Below are 12,023 nucleotides of genomic sequence, written 5' to 3' on the forward strand. Positions count from 1 at the left end.
TATAGCAGAGGGAGGTCTTAACTCTTGTTAGTGACCTGTCACATGATGCTTCTTGTTATAGTAAGCACTGATGGTCTGCCTGCAGAAAATTAAGCCTGTTTCCTTTTTCTTTGTGTAGTCCAGGGAGAGGGCTAGGTGTATGTATTGAATGTTGCTTCAGTGAATTCTAAAGCAGTATATAACAAGGAAAAGATAGGCATGTCTGCAGGATTTTAATTAAATAATAACAGAAGCTAGTGGGATTTCTAATAGTAAGAGGTGGCGGGGTGAACAAGCAAATAACTGCAAAGACTGACTGACATGTTAAGTGTTGCTGACACTTTTGAAGGACTATTTTTTAGTATTTTTAATGGTCTCTCCTTTTGAAAGCAAGTTGAACATAGTAATAGTTTATATTTCTTCTCTTCAGTAAAGAGTGTTAGTTAAATGGGTAGCAAGAATCAGGTTAGCAGATAGGCTCTACTCTTGAATTGGTCTCCTCCCACACTTAATTACCCACAGGTGAACACACTATTGGGTCATTAGACTTCCCTCCCTGCTTTCTTCTTAGGCGGTGTAAGGAGAGGGTATGGCTCCTAAGAGAGAGTACTCTGAGGTGGCAAAGGTAGATATGCTGCTTCTCTCAAAGTCTGCTTTTCTTCTCAGATAGTTGAAAGGTGACTTTTTAAAAGTAAATTCTTGCCTGACAGTTGTGTCATGGCCTATTCATTCCCTTTGAAAGAGCAGTCTTAAATTGGTCTGAGTGGATATTGCTGAGAAGACAGTTATTTCTTGTCAGGAAGATAAACTATGCTTTTTTCATGATTTTTTTAATTGAACTGTAATTAAAGGTTAAAGATTGATGTCTGTCCACTCCAGGCCATGTACTCTCTCTGTTTACAAACACACTCTTCTGCCTCCACGGCTAGCAAGACAAGGCAATGACATTAGATTTCTGCTAGTTACTTTTGGCCTATGGAAAAAGTAAGAATATTAATTCTAATAGCACAGTGATGCTGTGACCATTGTAGAGAGAATATTTGGGGAGTCAAATGATCTATGAATGTCGGGGAAAAAATCGACAGGCAAACTGAAATAGAAAAGACAAGTAGAAATCTTTTAGGCTGTAAAGTGGGTTAGTGACTTAAATTTTCTCATTTGTTGCAATTTATTAATCAGCGGCAGTCAGTGGTGGAACCTTTGACCACAGATGAAAATAAAACTGAGAGAAATCTACTGTTTGAATCTTACGTGTCTGTATTTTTCCGGTTTTGCAGAAGAAACCCAAACTGCTCAGCCTAAAGGATTCTTCTATGGCAGATGCCAGCAAGCATGGTGTAGGAACTGAATCATTATTTTTTGATAAGGTGAGTAATGGATGAATTAGATTTAATATTGGCTATTAATGCCAAGAGAAAATCACCCTGTCCCCAAGAAGATTATGTTTTAGAGGCTTCAAGCTGATTAGGACTTTCTACTTTTTTTTTTTTTAAGATTTAATTTTTTTCCTTTTTCTCCCCAAAGCCCCCCGGTACATAGTTGTATATTCTTCGTTGTGGGTTCTTCTAGTTGTGGCATGTGGGACGCTGCCTCAGCGTGGTTTGATGAGCAGAGCTATGTCTGCACCCAGGATTCGAACCAACGAAACACTGGGCCGCCTGCAGCGGAGCGCGCGAACTTAACCACTCGGCCGTGGGGCCAGTCCCAGGACTTTCTACTTTTTAACATAGTTTCCAAGTGGTAGGTCCTTTCAGTCTACTAGAACTATTAGCACAGCTAGAGAAGTGGGAGCATTGTCTGCTTTGGTTTTGTGAAGTAGTTTGCAGCAAAATATAGCATTTTCCATGGTGGAAGACAGCTTTTTAAAAAAGCATGGTATTAGTCTTGAAAGATAAACTATTTGTGGTATGGCATATAGGGTTCATGGGAATTCTGATTTAATTGTATGCTCTCAAAGCACCCCAGGTGATTCTAATGAGCAGCCAGAGTTGAGATTATTGGTTTAAACAGAATTGTGTGGTGTGATAGTTTGACTCCTCTTTGGAGTCAAACCGATGATGAGCAGGCTACTTTCATCAGGATAGCTGGGAACTGTGTGACTTCTCACTGGCAGGAACCAACCTGGGTTGATCTGGTGGTGATTTACCTTGTCTTGCGCCTGTGGGTTTTTGTAAACAGGCAGTAACATCTCCATGATTGGTGCCTCCTGATCTCTCTCTAGCTTGTTGTGCCTGTGTGAGTTGTCCTGTGGAACAGTTAAGGGTCTCTCGCTCTGACTTGAACCGTTTTTGAGGGTTGCCTGGGCACTTGATGCTTCTAAGGCAGATGTCAAAGTCCAAGTCACAACCAACAGATGACAAGGAAAGGGTCAGGGAGGAGGGACTGAATAAGTTAATTTTTTTCAGAGTGATGGTTTTTTTTTTTATTTTTGAAGTACTTATTTCTTAGAGATATATACTGGTATATATAGATGAAATGTCTGGAATTTACCTTAAAATTCAGTGGTAGGGGAAATGGGTATAGATGAAGCAAAATTTACTGTATTAATCATTGAGGCTGGGTGAGTACATGGGATTCATTAGACTATTCTGTCTACTTTTGTTTATGTTTAAAAGCTAATAAAAATTAAAAGTAAATAAATATGGTGTATAGTACAAAAAGCACAGTGCTTTTTCATCTTTGGCTTTGAAAGTACATATTCCGTATAGTATCTGTTGATTGATAGTTAGGAAAAGCTTGTAGGAGCCTGGACAAGGTTGTTGGGAAGCCACTTGGTCTGGTGAGGGTCTGCAGCCCTCACTAAAGGCCCACAGTGCTAAACGTTCACTTTGGAAACGGAAACCCCAGATTGCTCATCTAGCCAGCCTAGTGTAACTTTGCCATTGAACATTTTTAGGTTTTTGGATGTTAAAATGGTCAATGTTATGAATGGTGGAAGGACAAGGATCAGGTTAGAGGACAAAATATCTTACTTAAAAAGATCATTATTCAAGATTAACAGAGTTTGAAAACAGTATTGACAGAGATTCTTGCTGTAAACCTCTGTTAGGAGAGGCATCAAAAGCTTGGGTAATTCTGATACGGTCCAGAGAATCAAGCATGTGAGAAAGTAAATGTCAGGGGCTGGCCCTGTGGCCGAGTGGTTAAGTTCGCGCGCTCCGCTGCAGGCGGCCCAGTGTTTCGTTGGTTCGAATCCTGGGCACAGACATGGCACTGCTCATCAAACCACGCTGAGGCAGCGTCCCACATGCCACAACTAGAAGGACCCACAACGAAGAATATACCACTATGTACAGGGGGGTTTTGGGGCGAAAAAGGAAAAAAATAAATTCTTAAAAAAAAAAAAAAAAGTAGATGTCTTATTTACTCTAGGATCTCATTTTTTAAAAATTTTTATTATAGAAAATTTTAAAAATATGTGAAATTAAAGAGAATAGTAAAATGACTCCTCATGTACCCCATCATCCACCTTCAGCAGTTCCCAACTCCCAGCCAGTGTGCTTGTTTCATATGTACTCTCACCCACCCCAGATTATTTGGAGACAAATCCCAGAAATTGTATTATTTCATCCATAAATATTTTACTAAGTTTCCTTTTAAAATGATGTCTTTTTTCAAACATAGTAATTATCACATCTAAAAAAAAACTAACATTGATTCCTTAGTATCGTCAAATAACAGTTCAAGTTTCTCCAATCTTTTAAAAGCGATTTAGGATCTTGTGATTCCCGGCTTAACTGTTTCTCTTCTGGTTGTCTCCATAAGGTCCGAAAGGCTCTGCGGAGTGCAGAGGCCTATGAGAATTTCCTGCGCTGTCTTGTTATCTTTAACCAGGAGGTGATCTCTCGGGCTGAGCTTGTGCAGTTAGTCTCTCCTTTCCTGGGGTAAGTGGAGTGTAGGGCTTAGCCCTGATGTATGATATGGAGGTGAAATAAAGCTTAGTTTGTGAGAGTATATGATAGGCAAAATTAATTTGATTGTGATGGGTCAGTTGGCTCATAAAATGTCAGTGTCAAATGAGTGCTCTGGGAAGTCTTCTAGTTCAGCTATCTAGAGATGATGAAATAGGCAGAGGGCATTGGCCAAGACCAGTGGTCTCCTGATCCCCTGACTAGTGTTGGATGTTTTTAGAGACCAGTCTCTTCAAGGGTTCTAGAATCTTGACTGTTTTTGACAACCTAAGAATGATCTGAACATTGAAGCAATATTCTTTATGAGAAGAGTGGTTGGTTATTGCCTAGTTTCAGTGCAACTCTTCCATCACCACCTTATATGATCTTGGAGCACTCTACAAGAAAAAGGGAAGCCAAATACTCAGAAGCAGTGCTTCTTAAGGAGGAAATAAAAATTGTCATTGGAATTTGTCCCTTGTAGCAGAGTTCTGATCCAACACCACATAGTGGTGTAGTCAGACCTCAGGATAACTGCATCCTGTTTCTGATTGCTCACCAGTTTTTGGTTTGGTTCTTCAGGAAATTCCCTGAACTGTTTAATTGGTTTAAAAACTTTCTGGGCTATAAGGAATCTGTACATCTGGAAACCTTTCCAAAGGAACGAGCCACAGAGGGCATTGCCATGGAGATAGATTATGCCTCTTGTAAACGGTTGGGCTCCAGCTATCGAGCCCTACCAAAGAGTTACCAGCAGCCCAAGTGTACAGGACGGACTCCTCTCTGTAAAGAGGTAAGGCCTTCCCTAGAAAGGATCAGCCCTGAATCCTCAGCTTCCTCCAGAAGGGAATGGTTCCAGGAATCAAGAATTTATGTGAATGAGGAAATCAAAACCCTTCTCTTTTTTTAGAAGAAAATGTTTTACATATATATTCAGAACCTTTTCCTTACTAATATCTTTTGTAAACTTGCTTAAAGTGAAACTTGTAATGTTAACTGTTTCTTCCCTCCCTAGAGTTTTATCTGTCTTTTTGAGAATGCTTAATCACCAGCAAGTTTTGTTATACTTTTGTTTCAATTTCTCTTCTTTTACCCAAAGGTTTTAAATGATACCTGGGTTTCCTTCCCTTCTTGGTCTGAGGACTCCACCTTTGTTAGTTCTAAGAAAACTCAGTATGAAGAACATATCTATCGTTGTGAAGATGAACGCTTTGAGGTACAAGCTCCTTTATCATTTGAAGTTTAGGGAAATGGGAGATTCTAAATGATAAGATATCTTAAATACCTATCTGTGAGGGTTGATTTTTAAGACTGAAGAGCCAGAGGCTTACATTCTTCTGTACTAAATGCTTGTCATACTTACCATGCCTGACTAGTTTGTCACATATATAAGTAATATTTTTATGACAAATAGGACTTATCTAGGCCACTTTAACCGTTTTAACTGAAATTATCCATTGATGGCTGAATAATAATAGTTTGAATTTTTAACGGCATTTTAAAGGTTATTGTGTTTTACATGGTATATAAAATCAGTATCTTAGGGCCTACTGGTTTTCTTGAAGCTGTTTTAAATTATTTGTTTCCAAGTGTATATTGCTATTCTTAGCAGGTATCTTGACATGGTTAGCAAACCAGCTGTCCTTTGAGAACTGGAGTTCTCTCATGTTTCTGATACTGATTTGGCTCCTTTTAAAAGGAAGTTGACTTAGAGACTTAATTTTTTTTGTTTTTATTTTTTTATTTATTTTTGCTGAGGAAGATTAGCCCTGAGCTAACATCCGTGCCAGTCTTCCTCCACTTTATAAATGGGTCATCGCCACAGCATGGCTGACAAGTGATGTAGGTCCACGCTGGAGATCTGAACCCACCAACCTGGGCTGCTGAAGCAGAGCGCACCAAACTTAACCACTATGCCACCACGGGGCCAGCCCCAGGGACTTTATTTTAAAGTAGTAGAGAAGGAAAGTAGTAGAGTGGAAAAGAAAAAAAAAAGTAAAAATAGTAAAAGTTGAAGTAAAGTAGTAGGGAAGGAAGACCAAACATGAGATAGATTGACTCCATAAAGGAAGCCCCAGGCATGAGTCTACAGGAGCTGAGGAGAGGAGGACAGGACATTGTGGATATCACTCATTCATAAGGTGGCCAGGGGTTGGAGCCAACTTGATGGCACATAACAACAACAAGTAGGGAAAGGAAGAGCTGGAGTGAATAAATGAGCTGTCAGAGAGCCCCCATATCAGGAGTGGGCGTACTGAAAGTGGGCTCAGAATCCCTAATGTGTTTAATTGTCCAGTTCACTGAGAACATCAACAAAGGGGCCGGCCCGGTGGCGCAGCGGTTAAGTTCCACTTCTCGGTGGCCCAGGGTTCGTCGGTTTGGATCCTGGGTGCGGACATGGCACCGCTTGGCAAACCATGCTGTGGCAGGTGTCCCAAGTGTAAAGTAAAGGAAGATGGGCATGGATGTTAGCTCAGGGCCAGTCTTGCTCAGCAAAAAGAGGAGGATTGGCAGCAGTTAGTTCAGGGCTAATCTTCCTCAAAAAAAAAAAAAAAAAAGAACATCAACAAAAAGGGAATGTTAGATGTGTCCAAAGAGGTAAAATTACATGTATCCTATTTAATGTGTTTATTATATAAAACTGACTGGCTCTGCTTATTCATATGGGTGGGAGATATCTTGGCTCTTTTTTTAATTCATACTAATTTAGCTCTCTGCCACTTATCCCTGTTCACACTTGTTTCAGCTGTCTCTGGCATGTTTTGAATGAAGAGCCACATGTTGCTTGGCCACTGGCAGGTGATTGGCCATCTCTGCCCCAGTGTTGATGAGGAGTTTCAACCATTTGCAGAAAACTAAATTATGACAGATGTTAACTTCATTGGAAAGTTTTGTCAGGCTAAAGAAAGTGCTTCTTTGTTACTTAGGTTTAGTAAGGTTAGATGATGAATTAGAAAGCAGAGATGAGCATCTTTTTTTGACAGGATGTTTCCATTCTCAACTAGTCTGCCTGCAAAAGAGAGGCAACACCCTTATCTCCCATTTCTGATTATAGGGGTGACAAAGAAGTGTGGGGTGGTGTGTGTATATATGCTTAGGATTGAGTGGGATGGGCTAGTTTGAAGGTGTATTCTTTTATGTATCAGGATACATTAGTAATCCTGCAATACACACAACCCCCAAATCTCGATGGCTTGAAAAGCAGGTTTATTTCTTGATCATGCTACATGTGCATTGATGTTTAGCAGGGGATTCTCATCAGAATTACTTGGGGACCCAGGCTAATAGACTGCTACCATCTTGACCATTGCCAGAAACTAGAGGGAAAAGAGAGCTCAGAAGGATTTTGCACCCTTAAATGCTCTAGCCTAGAACTAATAAACATTACTTAACTTACCTGTTCATAACTCATTTGCGAGAACTATTTACATGGCCCTGTCCAATCACTGGGAGCCTGGAATATTGATCCATCATTTGTCCATAATTGGGGAGAAGGGGGGACAAGAAGTATTTGACAAAATGGCTACCACTGTCCCCAAACTAGAAAACTTAAGGAACACTTCTACAGACATTTGGTCATATGCCCTTGAGACTGCTCATTTATTTCATTTTCTGTTTCTCGTTTAGAGAATCTTGTGTTAAGCCTAGGGAAAAAGTTAAAGTCATATCCTTAACCAGGTCAGCCTAGGTCCTTGCCAGAAAATAGGTGCCAGAGTTCAGAAAGAATTTATATGGTTACCCAGAGATAAAACATTCAAGTCCTTAAGGAATGATAGCCACTGCTCTTATTACTACTGGATGTAGAACAAAGCTATTACATATTTAAATATTTCAAGTTAACTCTGAAAAACCTTACTCATGTTTATCATCTTGAATAGTCTTTGGGGGATTTTTAAAAAAATTATTGTTTCTGTTTATAACAGATCTTAGCAATTCAGCAAAGTTTAGGAGAAAGTGTCAGTAAGGTTCCCTCCTGTTAGGTCCCTCTGCTCTGGGGTTACTGGTCCTAAGCAAAGCATGGTGATGGTGGTAGAAGTAATACCTACTACTTACCCATCATTTATTGGATGTTTGTTATGTGCCGGGCATTGTGCTAAACGCTTTATGTGGATTGTATTGTTTAATCTAGAAAACAATTTATTAGAGTAGGTGGAGTTATCCCTGTTTTACTGACAAGGAAGCAGTCTTACTATGGCCAGTATGGCAGAGCTAGGATTCCAGTCCAGGTAGTTTGACTCCCCACCTTATATTCTTTTTTTTCCTCCCCAAATCCCCCCAGTACATAGTTGTATATTCTAGTTGTGGATCCTTCTAGTTGTGGGATGTGGGACGCCGCCTCAACATGGCCTAATGAGTGGTGCCATGTCCGCACCCAGGATCCGAACCCTGGGTGGCCAAAGCGGAGCGCGCGAACTTAACCACTTGGTCATGGGGCCGGCCCCCGACCTTATGTTCTTGACCACTATTCTATTCTGGTTTGGGTCCTGAGCACACTTCGTCTTTTTCTTTAGCTTGATGTAGTTTTAGAGACCAATCTGGCAACAATCCGGGTTCTGGAAGCAATACAGAAGAAGCTTTCCCGCTTGTCTGCTGAGGAACAAGCCAAATTTCGCCTGGACAACACACTTGGGGGCACATCAGAAGTCATTCATCGAAAAGCCCTCCAGAGGATATATGCTGACAAAGCGGCTGATATCATTGATGGGCTGAGGAAGAACCCCTCCATTGCGGTCCCAATTGTCCTTAAAAGGTACCTGAGCGAATGTGCCCTTCATTTTTTAGTGTGCTTCATGACAGATTCAGTGGCCCATTAAATAAGGTTCTCATTTCAACCTGGTTATCCCATGAGACTTCCTTTTCTCCCTGACCCTGGTTGTTGGAAATCAGGTATATCATGGAATAGTGGAGCTTCTTCATGGCGTTCTTGGTCACCAGCAGTAGAGACAAACCTTGAAAGTCCATAGTGGAATGCTTAGTGTGTTTGATGGGATATTTTAAATATAGAAAAGAACAAAGAAGAAAACTACCCGTGTTCCTGCCCCTCAGTATTGTGTTGTTAACATCTTTGTTTTTTAATAAGAAAAATCACTCTTTGTCTTTGTAAAATTGATAGGTATTATTTAAAAAGACAGTGTGCCATTTGTAACAAGAATGTCTTCTTTCTCCTAAGCCTGCAGCCTGAGGTGTAGAGGGGCTGTTGTACCCACCTAAGGCCAAGTGTTAAGGAGGAGGAGGCCAGAGCCAGGGCTGGGCCCCAGGCTCCTCCAAGTCCATGGCACTCTGGACCACACTGCATCCCAACTAAGGGCTGGCTCCTCTCACTATCACCTGGTGAAAAGGAATTCTTTTCTGCTGCACAGTTCATAATGCCCAGATGTTATTTTTCCTCCCTAGTCTTGACCTCAAGAGCTGGCACAGCTTATGTTCCTTCTTGCCAGTAGCATTTAACTTTTGGCTTTAAGATGTAGGATATTTTCCAGTTTGAGTGCTGGTTTTGGTTTTACTCTCCTCTCCTCTTTTGGAGACTTAGGATCAGTTATTCTCATCAGAACTCCCCAGACTGTCCAGAGGAATCATACTGTGCGAGTTCTCTGCTCTTGGACTTTTGCATTTATGTTAGCTTAGTAAATGTTCTTAGAAGTCTTGCAGCAAAGAAAGGTGTTTAACTTTGTTTTAGTTGGCCAAGGAAAAGAACCCCTTTTTTAAGGGTATTCTGTGGAATGCTGTTTGAGAAATAACTGTTCTAGGTAAGATTTCTGGGTTTGGGACAAATTACTTCCCCAGAGTAAGTCCTGAGAGTAATTTCCTCATGTAACAGAGTTCAAGACTGGTTTGAATAACATTTCTCCCAAGTTGCCAGTAATTTTGACAGACCTATTATATGTTTTGGCTTTTGAAATAAAGTAAGCCTGACGTATTTCTAATTTCTAAACCTTTGTGAGAGTGGGTGGTGTTATCCCTGTTTTACTGATAAGGAAACAGTAAATGGCTAGTGTGGCAGAGCCAGGATTCCTAGCCAAGGAATTTGACTCCCTACATTATAATTCCTACGTCTGAATTCCCGTCTTGTTTCCACCTCCCCATCACATCCCACTAGGTTGAAGATGAAAGAGGAAGAATGGCGAGAAGCTCAGAGAGGCTTTAACAAGGTGTGGAGAGAACAAAATGAGAAATACTACTTGAAGTCTCTGGACCACCAGGGCATCAACTTTAAACAGAATGACACCAAGGTCCTGAGGTCTAAGAGCTTACTCAATGAGATTGAGAGTATCTATGATGAGGTGAGCTGGAGGTTTCTACATCTGTGAGAGGATTCTAGTCTTTATGTTCAGCATAGCTTTGATTCCTGGAAATTACCTTTGTTATATGAAAGTGAGACCCTCCAAGACTTGTTGCTTCTTGCTTTCTAACCGTCATAGACTTGTATTCCCCTATTCTTCATTGTAAATCTAAGCCTCCCCTTTACACTAAGGTGTTTTACCGGTTTCCCAATTTACCATCCTGGTTTCAGTTTACACCCACCACCTCTCTCTTCCACTTTTCTCCTCATTTATTTCTCTCAGGTGGTACCTTGTTTCATTCATACAGCTCATCTTTTTTTTTTTTTTATTGGCACCTGAGCTAACATCTGTTGCGAGTCTTTTTTTTTTTCCTTCTCGCCAAAACCTCCCAGTACATAGTTGTATATGCTAGTCGTAGGTCCTTCTAGTTGAGCTGTATGGGACGCTGCCTCAGCATGGCTTGATGAATGGTGCCAGGTCCATGCCCAGGATCCGAACCGGTGAAACCCTTGACTGCCAAAGCTGAAACATGCAAACTTAACCACTCAGCCACAGGGCCGGCCCCCATATAGCTCATCTTAACTTCCCACAACTTAGACACTTATCATTGATCCCCAAACTTTTCCTAATCCTTGTTTATTTAGCATACTTAACCAGGATTGTATATAGTACTGGACCTAGGATATAGAGATGAATAAGAAATTAATCCTGCTTTCTTTGAGCTTACAGTCTTAGATAGGCTAGAAACATAAATACAGTGATTGAGAACTCCTCAAAGTGGTGTGATCTTGAATTTTAAAAAACTTTTTATTATGAAAACGTCAAAAATACACAAGAGGGGAGAAAATAGTAAAATGAGCTCTTCCATAAACTTAAATAATCATCCGTGTTTTACTGATTTTGTTACATCTGTCACTTTCCACACTCCCACTGAAGTATTTTAAAATATTGTAAATTCATATCGTAAACTCCATAAATACTAATCCAGAATTTTGAAAGATGATCCCGGTTCTGTCCCATTGTCTCCTATAAATCTTCAGAGTCCAGAAGGTACCAGTATTTCAGGATCAAACCATATCTCCCACATTACCTTTTTGTTTCCAGAAGTTTTGGATTGGAAAATAATAGCCATTATGGTTAATAATGGAATGTACTGCTGGTGTAGTCTCATAGGACGGTTTGTTGTTGCTGTAGATATGTCACGTTATTATGTGTCTCTCTCCTGTTAGAGGCAAGAGCAGGCTACAGAAGACAATGCTGGTGTACCTGTTGGCCCACACCTTTCGCTTGCCTATGAAGACAAACAGATCCTGGAAGATGCCGCTGCTCTGATTATCCACCATGTGAAGAGGCAGACAGGCATTCAGAAAGAGGACAAGTACAAAATCAAGCAAATCATGCATCATTTTATTCCAGATCTGCTCTTTGCTCAGAGAGGGGATCTCTCAGATGTGGAGGAAGAGGAAGAAGAAGAGATGGATGTAGATGAAGCCACAGGGGCGACTAAGAAGCACAATGGTGTTGGGGGCAGTCCCCCTAAGTCCAAGCTACTGTTTAGTAACACAGCAGCTCAAAAGTTAAGAGGAATGGATGAAGTATACAACCTCTTCTATGTTAATAACAACTGGTATATCTTTATGCGACTACACCAGATTCTTTGCTTGAGGCTGCTGCGGATCTGTTCCCAGGCTGAACGGCAAATTGAAGAAGAAAATCGAGAGAGGGAGTGGGAACGGGAAGTGCTGGGCATAAAGCGAGACAAAAGTGACAGCCCTGCCATCCAGCTACGTCTCAAAGAACCTAGTGAGTGCTCAGGCTGTTGGTTCACAGAAGATGTGAGGGGTTGGGGACCTCAGGGCCTAATTGGACTTGG

At 40.9% G+C, this 12,023-nt stretch overlaps 1 protein-coding gene across 6 annotated transcripts in view; it reads left to right on the forward strand.

The window, feature by feature from the left end:
* SIN3A (SIN3 transcription regulator family member A) overlaps nt 1-12,023 on the forward strand; it is a 68,633-nt gene that overhangs the window by 31,877 nt on the left and 24,733 nt on the right. For all 6 annotated transcript variants that reach the window (XM_023653221.2, XM_023653226.2, XM_023653216.2 and 3 more), the window contains 7 exons: nt 1,257-1,346; nt 3,745-3,863; nt 4,452-4,662; nt 4,969-5,085; nt 8,381-8,619; nt 9,967-10,150; nt 11,380-11,953. In XM_023653221.2, coding sequence (XP_023508989.1) covers nt 1,257-1,346; nt 3,745-3,863; nt 4,452-4,662; nt 4,969-5,085; nt 8,381-8,619; nt 9,967-10,150; nt 11,380-11,953 — 1,534 coding nt within the window. The remainder of the gene's footprint in view (nt 1-1,256; nt 1,347-3,744; nt 3,864-4,451; nt 4,663-4,968; nt 5,086-8,380; nt 8,620-9,966; nt 10,151-11,379; nt 11,954-12,023) is intronic.

The sequence above is a fragment of the Equus caballus genome, chromosome 1, assembly GCF_041296265.1.
Source record: "Equus caballus isolate H_3958 breed thoroughbred chromosome 1, TB-T2T, whole genome shotgun sequence".
In the NCBI taxonomy this organism is placed as follows: Eukaryota; Metazoa; Chordata; class Mammalia; order Perissodactyla; family Equidae; genus Equus; species Equus caballus.